This window comes from Sus scrofa, chromosome 15 (assembly GCF_000003025.6).
Source record: "Sus scrofa isolate TJ Tabasco breed Duroc chromosome 15, Sscrofa11.1, whole genome shotgun sequence".
Lineage (NCBI taxonomy): Eukaryota > Metazoa > Chordata > Mammalia > Artiodactyla > Suidae > Sus > Sus scrofa.
Window position 1 is genome coordinate 115,808,902 of NC_010457.5, and position 21,564 is coordinate 115,830,465.

Below are 21,564 nucleotides of genomic sequence, written 5' to 3' on the forward strand. Positions count from 1 at the left end.
AAAACTAAAGAAAACCAAGCCGCTTTGGTAAGAAACTGTTTGCAAACCGAGCCCGCTGCTTCATTTTATCTCTTTCACTCCAGGAGCTGCATTCGGATGCTCTGGGTAACTAGGCAACGACGTTGTCCCGGTAACGTAGGAAGCGCAGAGGACATCAACACTTAGGGCCACTGGGCACCCCTTCCCGCCCGGATCCAGCCTGGTGGGAGGGGTGAAGGATACCAGGCTCTCGCGAGAGCTGCGTGGTTTCGCCGGCAAGCGTCCTCGCGGTTGCCCTTAGAGACGCAGTAGGCCAGCCAGGGTGCTGGGAAGTGGAGCGCCACAGATGGCTGCCCAGCAGGGGATGGCCGATTCGGCCCTGCGGGTCCTGGAAGAAGCTTTGGGCATGGGCTTGACGACTTCCGGGGACACTGCGGACGCGGTGGCCGCTGAGGGCGCCTTCTACCTGGAGCGTATCCTTCCCGTGTAGGCACAGCCTCTAGACGCTGGCCACGGTAACCGGTTTTGGGGTCGAGGGCGCGGGCTTCCACTATGGATGCCCTATGAAGCTTGAGGTCACGAAGCCTGTAGAGACGCCTGTTGGATCTCAAGGTGGCTTTTTTGACACAGTGATCCCCTGATATCTACTTACTGTCATTTTTCGCCTTTTAGTAGTTGCAGACTGATATGCTTCTGTTGGAAAAAGACCTTTGGGATTCTCCTATTTAGTAGTAACCACTCAGAAAACTTTGCGATTGTATTTTAAAGTAGCGCAACAAAGTAATCCAACGCTCCTTTCCCTCAGTGGTTTTAAGCCCCCCAATGAAAACAAACTCCATAGGGGAACGTTAGGAGATTAGGGAAAAAGATCTCTACCTTTGGGTTTTAAAGGAGAGGAAGCTTAGAATATCCAGCTGGATCCTGTAGATGGTCCAATTATCCAATGCTTAAGAGATTTGTTTTGGTAGCATTCGACTTACTGGGTAGTTTAAATTTTGGCTATCCAATGATAATTACCTACCCCCCCCCCCCCAATCCTTTAGCAACTAAAGGGCAGGTAACCCGGTGAGCTGACAGGGCTCAGAGATGTTTGAAAGAAACCAGGTCAGATAGTAATGAGCGATTATCAGTGGAAATAACCAGAAAAATTGAATAGCCATTTGTGGATAATAAGGTTGACTATGTCTTATGTAAAGCTTTTGAGCTCCCCTTCTTTATGTAAATGGTACTCAGGAGATGGGGAGAGTTCATGAGAAAAAGATAGCTACTCTATTCAGGCAGATAGGAGAGAGATGGTTAATCTGTTTTATTCTTAAAGATATCAAGGAAACTCCAAAATCTACCTTTATTTTTTGGTCCTAATATAATCCCCTCGGCTTTAATTCAAGATTTCAGAGATCCAGCAATGATTAATTTGGTGGGCTTTGGCAAACTGACTAGCCTGTCTTGACTCAGGCTCAGTACACATCCTTGCTAAATGGGAACTTGAACTTGGTAGAAAAGGTCAAAGAAAATGTGGAGTATTTTATTCCATGCAAACATGATTTTTACAGGAATGTGTTCGATAGTTTGACATCAATTTGAATGAAGTATGTGGGTGTTCTTAGTGTCCTAAGTGAGGTTTTCGTAGAACTTAACAAGCTGTCTTATCCCATTATATTCCTTTTGAAATTCAAGAGCAGTTCAGTGATTCTTTCACAGCTTATCTATGTTAAATATCCTATGCCCATGCTAGTGAATGATAGCCATATCATATCTTGTCTGCATTAAAATGATTTCTGTCACGCATAGTTTAATTATTAACACGAGGCAAACATACTGAGGTAACTTTTTAACAAACACTCGTCAAATGGTGATACTCCAATACAGCACAACTTTCACTAATGAAAATCAGGTTTATTTAGTTTGCAGGGAGAGCACTGAGTTAAGGCTGCCAACATAGAGTAGTTTGCGAAAAACGTATCTTACAAATCCTGCTCCAAGTAATTACATTTATAAGCGACTATGACTTTCCAGGATTTTCTTTTTTTTTCTTTCTTTCTTTTTTTTGTCTTTCATCTTTTTTAGGGCTGCACTCGAGGCATATGGAGGTTCCCAGGCTAGGGGTCTAATCGGAGCTACAGCTGCCGGCCTTTGCCAGAGCCAGAGCAACGCCAGATCTGAGCCGTGCCTGCGACCTACACCACAGCTTGAGGCAATGCTGGATACTTAACCTACTGATCAAGGACAGGGATCAAACCTGCAACCTCATGGTTCCTAGTCGGATTCGTTTCTGCTGTGCCATGACAGGAACTCCCAGGATTTTCTTTATTGAACTATAATTGACTTAAAAATTATGTTAGTTTCAGGTGTACAATATAGTGATGCAGTATTTCTATACGTTTTGAAGTGATCACCACTGTAAGTCTAGTTACTTTGAGTTACCATAAAAAGTTACTGCAATATTATTGTTTACATCCTCTATGCTTTACGTTACAACATCATGATATATTTATTTTATAACTAGAAGTTTGTACCTCTTAATTTCTTTCATCTCTTTTAGTCATACCCCCATTTCCCTGTTTTCTGGCGTCTGTTCTCTGTATCTAAGAGATTACTTCTGTTTTGTTATGCTTGTTTTGTTTTTTAGGTTTTACATATAAATGAAATCATACAGTAAATTTCTTTCTCTGTCTGACTTATTTTACTTAGCATGATACCCTCAAGGCGCATTCAGGTTCTTGCAAATGGAAATATTTCAATATTTTTATGGCTGAGTCATGTTCCGTTGTATGAACATATACATCTTCCTAATCCGTTCATCCATTGATGTTCAACTTAGGTTACTTCCATATTTTGGCTATTGTAGTAATACTGCAATAAACATATGGTGTGTATATCTTTTAAAATTAGTGTTTTGTTTTCTTCAGATTAGTACCTATAAGTGGACTTGCTGGATCATTTAGTAGTTCTATATTAAATTTTTGGAGGAACCTCCATACTGTTTTCCATGGTGGTTACACCAGTTTACATTCCCACCAAGAGTACATGAGGGTTCTCTTTTCTCCATATTCTCACCAACACTTGTTATTTCTTGGCTTTTTGGCAATAGCTATTTTGACAGGTGTGAGTTGATAACATTGTGATTTTGATTTACATTTTCCTGATGATAAAAGATGTTAAGAACCTTTTCATGTGTCTGTTGGCCATCTATATATATTCCTTGGAAAAATATGTTCATGTCTTCTGCCCATTTTAATTGGGTTATTTATTTACTTATTTTTGATGTTGATTTGTGTGAATTCTTTATAAATTTTGGGCATTAACCCCTTATCATGAATATCATTTGCAGGTATCCTCTCCCATTCAATATATTGTCCTTTCCACTTCTGTTTTGTTGATGGTTTCTTTTGTTATGAAAAAGATTTCTAATTTGATGTAGTTCCATTTGTTTATTTTTGCTTTTGTTTCTTTTGCCTGAAGAAACAGATCCAAAAATATCAAAGAGCGCACTATGTTTTATTCTATGAGTTTTATGGTTAAAGTCTTATATTTAAGTCTTTAATCCATTTTGACTTGCTTTTGTACATAGTGAAAGAAAATGGTGCAGTTTCATTCTTTTGCTTGTGGCTGTCCAGTTTTTCCAACACTATTTATTAAAGAAGCTGTCTTTTTTCCATTGTATATTCTTACCTCCTTGTAGACTAATTGACAATATAAGGTTGAGTTTATTTCTGGGCTTTCTATTCTGTTCCATTGATCTATGTATCTGTTTTTGTGCCAGTACTTTACAGTTTTGATTACTTTAGATTTGTAGCATAGTTTGAAGTCAGGGATTGCTATCACGTATTTGTTTTTATTTGTGATTGCTTTGATATTCAGGGTATTGTTTTCCCATATACATTTTATGATAATTTTTGCAGTTATGTGAAAATGCCATTGGTATTTTTTTTTTTTTTTTTTTTTTCCATTTTAGGGCCGCACATGAGGCATATGGCATTCCCAGGCTAGGGGTTGCATCAGAGCTGTAGCTTCTGCCCTACACAACAGCCACAGATCTGAGCTGCATCTGCAACCTACACTAGAGCTCAGGGAAATCCCGGTTCCTTAACCCACTGAGTGAGGCTGGGAATCCACCCTGCGTCCTCATGGATACTAGTCAAATTCCTTACTGCTGAGCCACAGCAGGAACTCCCCACTGGTGTCTTGATAAGGATTGCATTGAATCTGTAGATTGATTTGAATAGTATGGACATTTTAACAATATTAATCTTTCCTATCCATGAGCATAGTATATTTTTCCACTTATTTGTGCTGTTCTTAAATTTCTTCCATAAATATCTTACTGTTTTCAGAGTACAGGTGTTTTACATGCTTGTTTAAATTTATTCATAGCTGTTTTACTCTTTTGATTGAATTGTAAATGAGATTTTCTTTATTTTACTTTTTAATAGTTTGTTATTAGTATAGAGAAAGACAACAGATTTCTGAATACTAATTTTGTATCCTGCAACTTTATTGAATTCATTTATTATTTCTAGTAATTTTTGGTAGTCTTTGGGGTTTTCTTTAAATTGTATTATATCCTCTGAAAATAGTGACAGTTTTACTTCTCTTCTGATTTGGATGTCTTTTATTTCTTTCTCTTATTGGATTGCCGTTTCCACTAATATGTTGCGTAGATGGGTGAGATTGGGCAATCTTATCTTGTTGCTAATCTTAGAAGAAAAGCCTTGAGCTTTTTACCTTTGAGTGTGATGTTAGCTGTGTTTTGTGATATATGTCCTTTATTATGTTGAGGTATGTTTCCTCTATACTCACTTTGTTGAGAGTTTTAATCATAAATTTATGTCAAATACTCTAAAAAGCTTTTTGTGCATGTATTGAGAGCTTTTGTTAATGTTGTGTATCACATTGATTTATGGGTGTTCAACCATCCTTGCTTTCGTGGAATAAATACCAGTTAGTTGATTATGATGTATGATCCCTTTTAATGTATTGTTGAATTTGGTTTGCTAATATGTTTGTTAAGGATTTTTGCGTCTACGTTTGTCAGGAATATTGGCCTGTAATTTCCTTTTTTTGTAGTGTATTTTTCTGGTTTTGGTATCATGGTAATTTTGGCATCATGGAGTGAGTTTGAAAGTGTTCCTTCTTCAGTTTTTTTTGAATTTATTGTTATATTTGGCATTTATTGTTATTTGAATTCTTTTTCTTTTTTTTAATATCTGGTGTAGGTTTTTGGTTTGCACTTACATATATATAGTGTAGCTGATAGTTGTTTAAGTTTGAACACATTCTAAAGGCACCATATTTTTACTCTCCCCATGTTTTATGTTTTGGTGTCATATTTTATATCTTTTTACTTTGTGTATTTGTTAACTACTTATTGTAGTTATAGTTGATCTTATGACTTTTGTCTTTCACTTCCATACTAGCTTTTTTTTTTTACTTAAAAATTCTACTGATTTTACTGTATGTTTACTTCTACCCGGTGAGATTTTTTTCTTTCATGTATTTTCTCATTTCTAGTTATAGCCTTTTTTTCCACTTAAAGAAGCCCTTTTAACATTTCCTGTAAAGCTGGTTTAGTAATGAGGAACTCTTAGTTTTTGCTTGTTTTGGAACTTTTTTATCTCCTCAAATTTTGAATGATAACCTTGCCTTTTTGATTATAAATTTTTTTCTTTCAGCACATTAAACATAGCATGCTACTGTCTTCTGGACTGCAAGTCTCTGCTGAAAAGCCAGCCTGTAGCCTTATAGGGGTTTCCTTGTATGTGACTAGTTGTTTTTTCTTTTTGCCTTTAAAATTCTCTCTTTAACTTTTGCCATTTTAATTATGGTATGTTTTGGCATGGCTCTCTTGGGACTCTTGGTCTTGTTTGGATGCTCTGTGCTTCCTGGACCTAGATATCAGTTTCCATTTTCAGGTTGGGGAAATTTTAAGCTGTTATTTCCTTAAATTATCCTTTTTAAAAAAATTTCTTTATTTTTGCTATTTAGATTGGATGATTTCCACTATTCTGTATTCCAGATTGTTTATGTGTTCTTTTATATCAGCCACCATCTGTTGATTCTGTCTAGTGTATTTTTCATTTCAGTTATTTTATTCTTTAGCTCTAGTTGTTTCCTATGTTTTCTAAATCTTTATTGAAGTTCTCACTATGTTTATTCATTCTCTTGAGTTTGGTGAGTATTTTTGTGACCACTACTTTGAACTGTCTTACCAGGCAAAGTATTTATCTCTGATTCATAAGGTTTTTTTTGTTTTTTTTTTTTTAACCCCCCACTTGGGTTTTGTGTTGCTGTTTGATTTGGAGCATACTCCTCTGTATTCTCATTTTGTTTTGCTTTTTGTGTTTGCTTCTATGAATTAGGTGAATTAGTTACCTTTTCCAGTCTTAAAGTCATGGCCTTGTGTAAGAGCATTCCCTTTATAGACTGTGTGTGCTGGTTGGCTTTGATAGGCTTGACATTGGCTGGGAAAGAGGGAAGGTTGTGGGACATGGTGAATGGGGGCTGCTTTGGCAGGGACATTCTAGGAAGGCTTTGGTAGGTCAGGAAGAGTGCCAGGTGCTATTCAGTCTGCTGCCTACGTTCTGGACTCAGAGTGAGTGATTTTGTGTACTTTTTAAGAGTGGAATTTTGGATTCCTGTAAAAGCCTTCTAGCTCTTCTGTGTGTTAACCCTATTGGTTTTAAAAGCCAATCCTTATGGGGGCTCATATTCTTGGTGCAGGTCCCCTGGCCTGGGATTATCAAAATGAGGTTTAAACTCATCGCCCTTTAGCAAGGTCTTCTGTGTTTGTGATATCCCCTCCTGCTTGTGCGTTGCCACACTAGGGGTATGGGTCCTGAATAGATCATACCTCTGCCCCTCATACCTATCTTGATGTGTTTTTTTTTTTTTTTTTTTTCTCTTTATCCTTAATGTAGAAGAGTCATTGTACTAGTCTTCAGGTCATTCTCAGAGAGAGTTGTTTATATGTAGTTGTAGTTTTGGTGTGTCCATGGGAGGAGTTAAGCTCAAATTCTTCCTAGTCTACAATCTTGATTCTACCCTTCTTCCAGGATTTTATTATCCTCTATGTGAAATATCTAGCCACTTTGCATTTCTTCCATCTCTCTTTGGTTGACTCTTTTGGGTTTCAACTAAAGGGTATTCAGGAGATTAGTAAACATTTAACCAATCAGTTTTCCTACATTCAATTTCAAATAAAAGGTTTAGTCGTGCGAGAGCTTTAATTCTTATTTAAATGAAGTTTGAGGACTACCTTCGAATCTCAGTTATCCCTGTATCCTTGAGCTCTCAACATAATTAAGAGTTGACTGTATAATTTTATTTGATATTGTTTCTTAAGAATTATGATAGTTGCTGAAATGAAACTTTCTTGGGTTAAAGTCTTTAGCTTTCAGGTAATTTGAGCTATTGTAGTAGGTAAATAAAATTATAATATGCACTAATGAATCAGAAATATGATGTTCTCTACTTTGCACATGTACTTAATCACTTCTAATCCATGGCATTTGGTCTTGGTCTTCCCTTATTTATTATTGAACAGATGCTCCTAGGACAATAAACAATAAGCTATCAATATTGAGCAAATCTTATGAAAGAGGTTGACTCAAATTCTCCAGGAAATTACCATTTTCATTTCTCTTAACCATTCAGAGATTAAGAATATGTATAGGTTAGTGTGGTCCAAACCAGAAACATAGCTAGCCAGGTTCCACTATGGGGAGTGGGGAATGGCGTCATTAGTAGAAGCCTCACATTCTTTATGACAGTTTAGAGAATGTTTCCTTCTTTGTAACCTCCTAGTTGTGATGGTGCCACTTTTGTTTCTTCTGAAGCACTTTATATATTTACTTTTAAGTTTTAAACTTGCACAAGGTGAGATACAAACATGCATGACATAGTTCTAATCTTATTTTGCTATCTCCAGAACTTTAAAAATCTAGTCATAGAATACACGAATCCTCTGGAGAACTCTTTATTAGAAAGACATTTGCACCTTTGTAAAATAAAAGGCTAGATTTTAACTGTGTGATTTGTAAATGGGTAAGTAGGTATCTCTAGTAATTGTGAAGAAGGTTGGTTGTCTTTCATAAATGAATTCTCTCTTAAAAATCAGTACAGTTTTGGTGAGGTTTTCAATTGTAGTAGTGACCAGGGATTGCCTTTTAATGTGTGGCTTCAGTCCTTTGGGAGTGCTCAATTCCAATTGGAAAATACAGGCTAGAATGAATTGTCCTAAGAAAGCTAATGCTTAATTGATTTTTTGGCTGCTTGTCTAAAGAACTTGTTCAAGCAAGAGTAATGAAATGCATTATTCGAGGGAAGTGGAAGTCCCAAAGTAGTTTGTTTTTGTTACCTACCTCCCATTGCACTGATTCTCAGCTTCCCTAATTGGCTTTTGATTATTATTTTTCTAGGCATTTTAGCACTAATAATTTGACTTCTTAGATTATGGACATAAGTTTTATGGCCACTGCAGAGGTCTCCTCTGGCCTCAAGAGCAATTTCTGAGGGTTGACTGAGTTTAACTTTAAGGCTAATCAACTCTGATGCAGTCCCAAGTTAGCTATTTCCAAAAATGCAGAATTAAGGATTCCAGACCCTGAAATATGGTGATCATGCTAAACTGATACCTCATATAAGAAACACACTTTTTTTCTTAAGTGATATCCTATAGCCAGTATCTCACTGCAATGGTAATATTTACTGATAGCTTTGTTTAATTAAAGCTGAACTTTAAAAATTATTTTATTTATTGCTTTTAACAGTTATATACTTCCTCTAAGATGTTACTTCTCTGGAATATTTATGGTTTTAAGTGAGAAGCTATTAGTAAAGTCCTTAATAATCAATATGCTCTCAAGTAGTGTATTTCTTATTATCATTGAAAAGCTGAATTTGCTTGTGGTCACTTAGTTGCATCCTTTATATATTCAAATAAAAAGAACAGATAATCTGAATATAGAATGTAGATTGAGGCATGTTACTTATGTACTGCTTATACTATTATATATAAAATAATCAACAAAGGAAGACCTACTGTATAGCACAGGGAACTATACTCAATATTTTTTTTCTTTTTTTTTTTTTTTTGCTATTTCTCAGGCCGCTCCTGCGGCATATGGAGATTCCCAGGCTAGGGGTCGAATCGGAGCTGAAGCCGCTGGCCTACACCACAGCCACAGCAACGGTGGATCCAAGCCGCGTCTGCGACCTACACCACAGCTCACGGCAACGCCAGATCATTAACCCGCTGAGCAAGGGCAGGGATCAAATCTGCAACCTCATGGTTCCTAGTCGGATTCGTTAACCACTGCGCCACGACGGGAACTCCCCTATACTCAATATTTTGTAATAATCTATAAAGGAAAAGAAGTATGTGTATGAGCTGAATCACTTTGCTTTACACCTGAAACTAATATAACATTGTAAATCAGCTATATTTCGACAAAAACTTTTAAAAAGTGGCATGTTACTAAGCCGGGAGTGCTGAGTTTTACATGCATTAAAGCCATAGCTTATTTGAGAGAAAAAAATTATATTTTGTTCTGTGTCTTCTAGTCTAGGCAGGTGTTACTGTGCATATGAATCAAAAATATGTTTCTTTAAATGAGGATACTAATTCAATAGGTGCAGCTTAGGGCTAATATTCTGTATTATTAACAAGCTCCTAGATAGATGCTGCTGGTGCTGCTGGTCTAAGGACTATAATTGGAGTAGCAAGGCTATAGACAAATATCTTAACCTCTAGCTTTTATATTTTCAGATAGTGGTATAATATGTAGATCCCATATCTTTGGATCTCTTGGTTTAGAAATCAGAAAAACTTACACCACAACCCTCTATAAGAGCTATGAATCTTACAGTTGCCAGAAAGTTATTTTCTAGCTTCTGAGGCAGAAAATGTACAATAACTGTTTAGAGCAGAAGGGGCCAATAAATTTCCGCTCTTGCCAATTCTGTTGAATTAATAATGGTTCCCTGGTATGTGGTGTTAATAAGATTTGGTAGGAAAGACTGAAGGAAGCAAATAGCAGTGGGGGATAGGGAAGCAAGTGTGCCAGTTATTTGCCATTTTGATCCATATTCCGTTACCTTATTTTCTTTAAATTAGCTTTCCTAAGAAAGAAGACATGACTGTGATGTTTGCTATTTGTAATACATTTATTTTTATTTCAATTTAGTGAGTAAACTGTTGATCATGGAGCATCCCAGCTAGATTTTAGGTTGCCTCTGTGAACATTGACTCTACAGTGATGGCAAAATTACAAAGCAATTTCTGACTATAGCAGCTCTGGGAAATCATGAAAAATATAATTAGCTATATGTTTCACTCTAGTTCTTTTTAAGGATGGCGCTGCTGGCAGTGATCGCTACCTACAGATGCAGTAGTAGAGGAGACCAGTGACGAACTTTGTATTCTGCTCTAATCTGAAAATTGTTCATTTCTTTCTGGCTGTAGTCCATCTGCAGAACCTCGTTTGTGACCCCATCATAACAACTGTCACCTCAAGCTTTGCTCTATTAAGGCAGCTGAAATGCTTCTCTGAAGCTTCTTGTGGTTGTGTCTTCTGTAATACTGTGTTGGATTTAGGGCTTCCTAGTAGTTTCAGTGTGGGTGTATATTGGCCTATTTTCTGACAAGGTCTACAAGGTCAGAATTTGGTGCAAATTCTGTTAGTGCAGAAACTACCAATTAGTTCATCCATGGTGATGGGGTACCAGGGAACTAATTCACAGTATGCAAACTCACAAGTATTACTAAATTCCTTCCAGAGTAAGTGGAAATATGGAGTAGGAACCTTAGTCTGAGTCTAGGCTATGACTCTAGGATGTAGTCCCTGGCCTGGAAGTGGGCAGTGCTCTGGCTGTGGCTGCAGTCCCGGGAGGAAGGGTTGATGACAGACAGTGCCAAGATAAGACTAGAAAACCAGGTACAATAGTCCAGCTCAAGCTCAGGTAGGCAGAAAGGCAGGAACCAGATCTCAGAGATAAAAACAGAACAGAAAAAAAAAAATGAAATTTGGAATTGGAGTTCAATGATGTTCTTTGAAGGAATACTAGGTACGTCATGGGAAGGGAGTTTTGTAAGGACTCAGAGTCAACTTGGCATCAAGAAACTGATTTTAAGCCAGAATGTCAGTTTATTATTCTGCAGTGGAAAAATAACTTTGCATGAGAATTGTGGCCAGTTTAATTGTATGGACATTTCCTGGAGAATAGGACCACCTAAGAGAAATTACAGATGAGAAAGTTGCCCAGCAAAAGTAGAACAGAGTAAAGGGTTTTATCTTTCAGGTGGTTCTTGATACATTGCCTGTTTACGTTCTACCAATATTGCTTCTAAAGCAGTGCTTTCCAACCTTTTTCACATGCAATGACCCATCAGATCCTGCTTCACTCTGTCTTTCTGGCTGTCCAAGTTCCAAGGGAATCAACGTATGTACAGTCCACAGTATTCTCTTTATGGGAACCGAAGAGCATGATTTCTCTTAGAATTCAGAACCAGAGGTTGCTGTACATCTACTGAGAAACTCATCTCTTTTCATTGGATGGATAGAGAATTGGAACCCCTTTTTACCCAGATTGCTGGGAAGTTTAGAGTCAAACCTGTGGCTTGTATTTAACTAAGTTCATGAGGACTTATAGCATTTACTGCATATTTATTTTCTCCTATTTCCCTTTCTCCTATTCAATTTTCCATATTCATTTGTTTTTACTTTTATCTTCCTGTAGCTGTGTGAGTGTTTGTAAAATGCCACAGAATTGTTTTGGGATTTGTTTGTGCATTTGTCCATGTGTTGCTAGCCAGCTAGCCAGATAGACATATTGATTACAAACGCACAGACCAAAGTACATTTACTTCTTTGGTAATACTGCAACATCACATTTCAATTGAGTTGCGTCTGGGAAGATTTTCTGTACAGATCATAATGTGGATACTAAAAGTATCGATTTAGAAGGCTACTGGGTCCTATTTGGGGTATTTGTCCTCTTCCTGACCTTTTGTTCTGTTAATCTCTTGCTCTTGGTTTATTTAATCTTTGCATCTATAGCCCTGTAGCTCTTTTATACTTCTCCTTCCTTTAGTGTCATCAAATTGAGCTCTTTAAAGGGTTGGATTTATCTGCGGGTAATATGACACTTGAGAATTCGGAAAACAAACAGGGGAGAGAGTTCATTACTGAAGTTACTGGCAAAAATTGCGTTTTGCCATTATGTCACTATAGGAACAGTACGGTGTAGTTGAAAATTCATGGTATTTATATTCAAGAAACTTTGTTACTCATAGTTGTGATTTTGGCCAAATCTATTAATCTTCTGATGTAGTTTCTTTTCTTTTTTTTTTCAATTTAGAGATGACTATATCTGTGCCATTCAATCACACATGGCTATAAAAGTACATATGCTTATGATCCATATGATGATATTTTAAAAATTTATAAAATGGTACTTATTTTTTCTATTTTGATTGTGAGGAAACAATATATTATTAGTGACTAAAATCTGTTGCTTAGAATATTTTTTTTTTGTTAGCAATATACAACTGTTGTTTGATATTTCCAAAGCTTTGAGGACAAATCACTTTTTTCTCTTTGTAGTCATGTTTAAGAAGCCTTGCTTTGATGTTTTTCTCACAATAATCTTGGTAAGTAGTTGGCTTATTTACAATGATAAAAATCTATCCAGATCATTTTAGAATATTTACTTCTTTGTGAAATTTATTATGGTATGAGCAGTGATGAAAGATGCATTACTTTTCTGGAGACTTAAAGACAAGTGACTGCCTATAAAATCATCTTCTAGTAGTTGTTTCTCAAAAGGGGGCATATTTTTCCATAAAAAGAAGCTGACTCCCTGTAGCTGAACCTCAGGAAACTTTATATCATTAAGTGCAAATGTGTCAGAAAAAAATAAATCTAGAAAAGGAGGAAGGATTCAGAATGTCTTTTATTTGTCCATTCATCTTAACATATAGGTGAACTAGATCATGGGAGATTATGAGACTTCTCCACAGGTACTCATCTCTTTCTAAAACAAGGGAAATTTTAACAAACGCTTGTATAGTATTTATAAGCCAGACACCATTCTGAATGATTTACATATGTTAACTCTTGAAAATACTTTCAAAACCTAAAAGGTAGTATGATAGCCAGCCTCCAAAATGCTACCCAGTGATCCCTATACCCTTACATACTGAATAAGGTTGACCTATAAAATCAACATGATATTGAATAAATGATGATATATGACCTTTGAGACTTGTTCATCAAAGATACTATGGCTTTCACTTTGCTTTCTTGGCTTGCTTATTCTGGAAGTAGCTAGCCACCATGTCTTGAAGGCTTAAGAAGCTTGTGGAAAGACCCATGTAGGGAGGAACTGAAATCTTTAGCCAACAATGTCAGCATTCTTGGAATTGGAACCTCTTGCCTCAGTTAAGTCTTTGGATGACTGCAATCTTGGCTGCCATGTTGACAGACTTCATGAAAGATCCCAAATCAGAATTCTTCAGTTGAATTCTTAACCACAGAAACTATGAAATGCTTATTGCCCTAAGTTTTGGAGAGTTTGTTATGCAGATTTTGGTATTTAGAAGTGAGATTCTAAAGCAAGAAATACCTTAAAAGTATCAGAATGACTTTGGCACTGAGCATTAGGCAGATGTTGAAACTACTTTAAGTAGAATATTAGTGAAACTAAAATACCTTGAATATTAGTGGTAGGCTGATGGTCTTTAAGGAGGCTGCTGGCAAGGAATTAAAGGAGAGTGAGGCAAAACCTATTGGAAACTCTTATGTAATAATAGATCACTAATGTTTAGGTAGGTACTTCTCTCCAGGTACTTGATATGGGTAAGTTTAAGGGTATGGGACAAACTACAGGTATGCAACTTTTTTTTTAGTGTTATTTAATCTCCTTTAAATAGTCTAGTTTTGTAGTCTAAATTATTGGACATATTATTATTAGAGAGATACTCATGTTTGACAATAAAACCTTCGTCCTTTGACTTACCTGGTTCCTGAGGATTGGTCACAACTGAACTAGCTTAAGCCTCTCCTCAAGTTATAAGTCAAATAGTGAAGAATTATTGCTTATGATGGGGCTGAGTAACAAGAATACATACCTATCTTTTAGAGGTTTAATACTATGTGGCAGATCATTGGCAAATGCTTCAAGTATTTAAAGACTTGAAGAAAACCCATATGAAATAGTAAGAGAGGTAGTATAGCAGAGTGAAACCTGAACTTCTAGGGCTGTTGGTTCTTGGTTGTGTAACTTTGTGCATTTGGGTCCTGATCTATAAAATGGAGATTATAGTAGCTTCAGTCTCATAGATAGTATGAGGATGACATGAGTTAATACATGTAAAACCCTTAGCACAGTGCCTGGCTCCTACTAAATATGCTGAAGAGTGTTATCAGTCTTATTACAAACAACAGAAGTTGTTATACACACCATCAGGTTATTCTTGGAGAGTATTCCACCAAGAATGACAGAGTAATTTCTCATAGCAGCAAAATGAAAACTAAGCTAATCTCATCTTTGATTCATAAACCATTGCTGTGCGTTGAAGTGTTTAATTTTATACCTTTTAAACTTGGCATAATCAAGTCTGTATATTTGTAAAAAATGTAAACCTACCAACCAGCAAACAAAATAGCATTGCTGGTATATGTTTTGATTTATTTTAAAATTAAATGTTATCTTGGAATTTTCATTTGTAATTATAGAAACTTATAAGGTCTTATATCAGAGCTATTAGAGTTATGTCCATTCATATTTTAATGCTGATATATGAATTGCTGAATTATGACTACTATATATAGTTTATGACTACTAAATATAAGTTTATATTTGCTTAAAATTAAGCTGCCTTTTCAAAGATAATTTTAAAATTGAGATATTTAAGAAAGAGTGGAGGTGTAAGTAACTTTTATTGATAAAAACATTGAAATCTCTTTTTTACTTATATGTAAATCTTGGTGTGCTTTGTTTTTTCATTCATAATACTTTAAACCAAGTAAAGAGGTCACACTGCGTTGTGAATGACTCTGTAACTCAGGAAAATTCACTGTGGTTTGAGATAGGTTTGAAAAATTTACCGTCATAGTTTTCCTGTCCACCATTTTTATCTCTTTCTAATATATATTATGAGACTATCTACTTTTTTGTTAGTCTTCTTAGAATAGAGTTGGAAATCATCAGATAAGAAAGAGATAAAAATATAGTTTTTTATGGATTTGGGTAATATAGAATAATAATTTAAAATAACAAAGTATTTTGTTTTAAAACATCTATTATTGTAGGCTATATGAAGAAGAAAAATTTTAAAAATAACTTTATTTGCATTTACTAACTTAGTGAGATTCTTGGATCTAATACTGTATTTTAATGTTATATCAACTTTTAAGTATAATAATTTTATTCCATATATTTTGAGATTCAAACTTGACAGTATATTTAGAGGTCACTATAACTGAAGCATCTGAAGATGATTATGAATATGAAGAGGTAATTTGTTCATTTTGCATATTTATTCTGTTAATTCATTATAGTTATTCTTGTGAAGGATTCATTTTATTTTTTATTAAATATACATTTTTTTCTTAAGTGATGCTAATTTTTCAACTGAATTTAGCTAATCAGCTGGTTATGAGTGCGGTATGAAAGGTCTATTTAAAAATTTAGATCGGTTAATACGTCTAGCTCTTTTGATTTTCCTGTTGAATGTCCTTCAGAATCAGCCCCTTATCACCTGGCCCATGGATCCATACTGCTGTCTATTATCTCTGTCTAGCAGGTATTCCCTTTCATCCAGTTTGCTCTTGATAGGGTTTTTCAGATTCCTACTACTTAGCTCGTGCTCATATCCTATGCCTCCTTCCAACTTATCTGTATTTCTGTCTAATATGCTTATTGTCTCAAACCTTTCCTTTCATTCATTGTTCCAATGGAACCTATCATTACATCTGAGGCTTGGCGGACAGAGCCACTCCTAGATAACAGAAGCTGTGAATGAAAATGTGTGAAAGAAAGCCTGGCAGCTGTGGCCTGGACAAGCAGGAGACAGGACAAACACATAAGATAGGCTTTGCATTACTGCTGGTAAAATGGAGATAATAATACATATCACTTGAAATTACTGAATGTTAATTTTAATATTAGACTTAATTTACTAGAAATTAAGTTATGAAAAGTAATTGTGAACAAAATCTGGGATGAGGAAAGAATGCTGGCATTCAGGTGGTTTAACATTTTTTTTTTTAGCGTAGTTTTTACTACATTTGTCATTATAGATAAAAGCAATTGCCCATAAGCTAATCTCAAATTCATTAGAAGTGACATTGAATGATGTTTACAGGGAAGTCAGAGGGCTGCCTACTTGTTAGTTGTTCATTTTTTATAGGTCTTCAGAATGACATGGTGTCTTAGATAAAGTGTATTTCTTTGATCCTTTGTTCTGTGAGGAGAATTATTTCTGAAATGAAATAAGGTATTTTTATTTTCCTCTAACTCTTCCTCTCTTTCGCTTTTTCTGTGATTTAGATACCAGACGACAATTTTAGCATTCCAGAAGGTGAAGAAGATTTGGCAAAAGCAATTCAGATGGTCCAAGAACAAGCTACAGATACTCAAATTTTGGTGAGAATTTTGAACACAACCATACCCTATAGTTTAACAGTGATACTTTTCATGTGAAGTTTTGAAAGGCATACTTTACTTACTAGATGCCGCCCTGTGACCTGATGTCTTTTTCATTTCTATTTCTTTGTCATCAAACCTTAGCTTTTAGTAAGTAGTTGTATATACTCTGCCTTGGGTTGTCATTTTCCATACGTGGTCACTTTTGCATGACTTTGCAACAAATGACACTTTCTCTCAGAACTCTCCCTCTTTAATCTCAGTGGAGTTTAACCAAGGATTTCAACACTTATGCAGAATTTGGTATTTATATATATTCTACAATTTGTTTTATAAGCATCTGTGTCTTTTTTTTAATGAAGTATTAAGCTCACAGGGAATGCTTAATATATTATGATTTTTTTTCTTGTGAGGCTTAGGAGCTAATTTCACTAAAGAATAATGTGAGGATGCTTTCTGATTATAATACCTCCAATTGAAAGTACATAGAATGATGGCATTCCTATAAAATTGAAAACATAATTTAATGATGATAGCAAAAATATTTTGAAGTGCTTTATATTTTCATACCAACGCTGATTAATAAGGATACTTTTCTTCAAAAATGAAGGCTTTACCTATGTGAAATATGAAGGAAATTGTTATATTTTTATTTATGTCCACACTTATCTTCCTCAGTGCAAAATAAGATGTGATATACTTCACTCCATATTCTGCTCTGTGTCAATCTTTCCATATTTTGTAGATTTCCTCCAATTCAGAAATCCATTGACACCTTTCCAAAATACCTGTCCATTTGAAATTGAAAAAAGCTGAAGAGAAGGATTTCTTGAATCCAAAATTGATTACTTTTTAAGTGGAGGGTTCTAGCTTATAGTAAACTCTATTCTCTAATGTATCCTTTGGATATCATTCCTTTTAGGTGGACTCAAAGTGAAGTCTACTACGTAGACTTATTTATTAGTCTATTGGATATCTCAGTGTAGTCATTTATAGGAAAGTCTTAAAATATAGCATTTTGAATGATGAGCAGCAAATAAACATATTAGTTGCATGATATGGTCTGCTTGTCATCTTCCTTCTTGCTTTTCATCATTAAATAAAGAAGGATTAAAAAATTCTTTATGTATCACTCATTTGCATTGGTAGTTTGTAACGTAGATACACCTAACACAGTGCTTGGTACATAATAAACTCCGAATGAATAGCAGTTAAATAAGTGAATGAATATATTCATCATTGAATTAAATGGAAAAATATAAAAATCATTTAAAAAATTAAAATATATACTATTTCATTATGAGAAAAATAAATACCCCCCCTCCCAAATTATGACCTGAACTATAATTGCATTTTTGTATCTGGCATCATGCTTTGTAAATCCAAAGATAAATTAAAAAAAGGCAATTGGGGAGTAAATGGAATGTAGTAGCTATCATATCTCCTGTACCAAATATCAGTAATTCTTTTTTCATCAATTTCTCAGAAGCTTTATTTTATCATAACTTTGGAAGAGTTAACTTTCTAGATATATGATATATTTAAAGCTGGTTGGCTATCATTTAAGTTTTTATCTGTTTTTTTGAATTCTGAGGAGGAACAGTGATATGCAGAAAATTAACAAAAGTTTCCCTTAAACTTTTAAAATTAAATATGGATTCATTTTATAATCGTGTCAATTATATATTTCTCATTTGATTTTTGTTTCTGTAGTATTTTATCTTTAAAAACTAGCTTTGAGTTTTGCCATAGTCTGTTTTAAGAATATTTATTGTTTATAAAACCAACTAAAAAGGCTACAAGCTTGGGATTTCCTGTCGTGGCTCAGTGGTAATGAACGCGACAAGGATCCACAGGGAAACAGGTTCAATCCCTGGTCTTGCTCAATGGATTAAGGATCCAGTGTTGTCGTGAGCTGTGGTGTAGTTCATAGACGTGGGTCAGATCCACTGTTGCTGTGACTGTGCTGTAGGCTGGCAGCTGCAGCTCCGATTTGACCCCTAGCCTGGGAACTTCCATATGCTGCATATGCGGCCCTAAAGAAGGCCCCAAAAAATCATATTCAGATTTGTTGACCCCAGATGCCAAGGTAGCATTTATTACTGTATGATGAATGTTTACTTCTAATTATATTATGCCCTCACCTAAAGTTATATATATATATAACTTGGCAGGTATGCTGTTTTTGGCTACTTTGGCATCTCCCATGATGTTTGATATAGGGTCTACACATAATCAACAATGCTACAAAATGCCTTTTAAAAAATGATCTTAGGAGGGGATTTGAAGTTATTCTACATGAGCTTTAAAAAAATTATTTCAAAACCCTATCATTTGTCAGTAATTTTCTGTAGCTCCTCCGGTCCCCAAATTCGCTTAAACTCACCACTATATGGATTGTCATACTAGTAACTAGTAATTAACATCAGCATTAAGGTATTTATAGAACTTTTTGTGGCAAAAAAGATTCTCTTTCTTTAGTGCATGTCTGGTTAACTGTTCTATGCATTCTGTGTAACCTGGTCTGTCACCATTACCAAGTTGAGAAGGAGATATTGGAAAGAAAATCCACTGCCGAGTTTCAGTAGGTGAAACTAAATCTGACTATCCAAATGGTCTGCAGTGATATGAGTGAGTTCTTTCTGATCAGAAGAAAATATGTACCCTGTAGACAATGATGATGATGATTTTTTTAAAAGAATTTGCTCATTAATTTTTTAATGTACTGACTTATGTGATAGTTTTTTGACTGTCCTAATATATCTCATTTGCTGAAATAACTACATTTCTCTTGTTTAAGGATCTGTAAACTTACTCTCTCAAGGGGCATGTAGAAAATCTTTTGTTTTGAGGGGCATGAGGTCGCTGTTACACCTGCTCAACTCTCTCATGTATTGCAGAAACAGCCATAGACAGTATGTAAACAAGAGTCATGGCGAGGTTCTAATCAACTTTATTTACTGGAACAGTTAACTGACCCCTGATATAGTTGATAGATTCATTTACTACCATTATGAAGTAGTAGTGCAAGAATTCTCTATTGCACATAATTTCTTCCATAATGTTTCTAAAAATCAAGGCACAAAGTCATATATTTTAATCAGAAATTATAAATTTTTTGTAATGATTTTTAAAAGAATTAAAAATGTTTTATGTACTATTGCTAGAGCAAGCTGACCTCCTTACAGTTTTTCATACAATCCAGTCACATTCTTGCTTGCCTCTGTTCTTGCTAATGCTGTATCTGAAACAGGACTCTACCTCTTCTCTAAATTTATGCTCACGTGCCACTTTCTCAATGAAATCTTCCTTTGTCTCCCTATGTACATAGCAGCCTAGTTCCACACATGTATCTGCCCCATACCTGGCTTTCCCTCACTTCAGCCCTCTGTTTTTACCCCCAGGCACTTAGTACCATTTGTCACACTGTATGTTCATAATGTAGTTACTTATTTTCTCTTCCCATCCATTTGACTGTCAAAAGGGCTAAGTCTTGTCTGTTTCCATCACTGCTTTATCCCTAGGAATTAAAATAGTTCATGAAACATAATATTCAACAAAATTGTTTAAAAAGTGAATGTATAAATGAACAAAATGCCTATCTGTGCCATTAATCAAAGCTTTGATATTTTCAAAATTAATAATTATACATTTAAATTTTAGGAGCAGAAAACAGTCCTATCTTCAAAGCCTGCAGCACCTGAAGCAATAGAAGACTTTCTCTGCAATTTCCTGATCAAAATGGGAATGACCAGAACTCTTGACTGTTTTCAATCTGAATGGTAAACAAGCAGAAGACTACTTAACCTAGAAATACTTACATTATCTCACATGTATGCTTTTAATCATCTTAAAAGACTTTGAGTGACTCAGCTTATGCAAAATGAATGAACTAGATAGAAACTTTTCTCATCATCACCACTGAAAACACACATGCACACACTATCAGGATATCAATTTCAAATAAATTTTTATTAAACATCTGTTCTTAATATTCAAATTTAGGTGATTTTCAAGAAGCAAAAAAATCAAGTGAAGTTATATAATGCAAAGCTATTTTATGAAATATTTAAAAAATCTTTTGCATAATTATAAGGGCATTATTTCTTACATTAAGACATCCTACTATCAGTACTGCTTTGCTTGATTTACTTAAAGTGTAATGGCCTGCTTTACTCTTCTCATAAACTGATTCTTTTACTATAAATATCTTTAATTTACAAGTAAGTGGGATTAATCTTTCAAGTGATACCCAGACACAAGATTTTCTTGTTATAAATTGAAAAATTGCATAACTTATTGGTTATGAAAAATCCATAGGTATACTGTCTATTTCTTTGCTAGAGCAGTGATGTTATAGGCATATTTTCAGAGTCCTAATGAAAATAATAATAATAATGAAATATTATTAAATAATTGGATAATAAAATGAGTTTTAACAGCCATTGCACATTATAGAATGAAGGAATAATATATAAAGAAGTTTATAGTGTTTTATATCTCAATCCCAATTTTAAATATAGGGGTAATATATGATTTCTACTAATCCAACTTTGATTTAATATTTATATTTTGCTTTTTCGGTTCTCATCTGCAGAGATCATGTGCATAGGAGAAACAGTTTCATTATTTAAAATTGCATATCTAATATTAATAAATCTAACTAGGAGAACCATTTTTCATTAATATAGCTTAGGAAAAAGAGCAAGTTTGATGGTAGAAAAATAATAACTCTAATTAAATCTGGAGACTGTGTGAATGATTTTTATAAAAATGTCCTTAAGAAATAATTACAAATGTACTAGAAAATACGTTTTTGTACAAGTAGGTAGATGATTAATTTGTAGTACTAATGAAATGAAAGATAATGTCATTCAGTTTCCCTTTTTTCTTGTAAGAATGTGTGTTAGGACAAGTAGTGCTTACACGTTTGGCCAG

The 21,564-nt window shown here is 34.9% G+C and overlaps 1 protein-coding gene across 13 annotated transcripts in view; it reads left to right on the forward strand.

Moving 5' to 3' along the window:
* The window catches only part of SPAG16 (sperm associated antigen 16), a 951,825-nt gene continuing 930,511 nt past the window's right edge, over positions 251–21,564 (forward strand). For 4 of the 13 annotated variants that reach the window (XR_002339403.1, XM_001924180.4, XM_021076091.1 and 1 more), the window contains exons 1-4: positions 264–452; positions 15,449–15,495; positions 16,531–16,626; positions 20,290–20,408. Coding sequence is in view for 12 of the 13 variants with exons in the window: in XM_001924180.4 (XP_001924215.2) it covers positions 326–452; positions 15,449–15,495; positions 16,531–16,626; positions 20,290–20,408 (389 nt within the window). In the remaining variant the exon portion in view is untranslated. Of the gene's footprint in view, positions 453–15,448; positions 15,496–16,530; positions 16,627–20,289; positions 20,409–21,564 lie in introns of all 13 variants that reach the window. The other 9 variants (XM_021076085.1, XM_021076087.1, XM_021076086.1 and 6 more) reach the window with 4 other exon arrangements.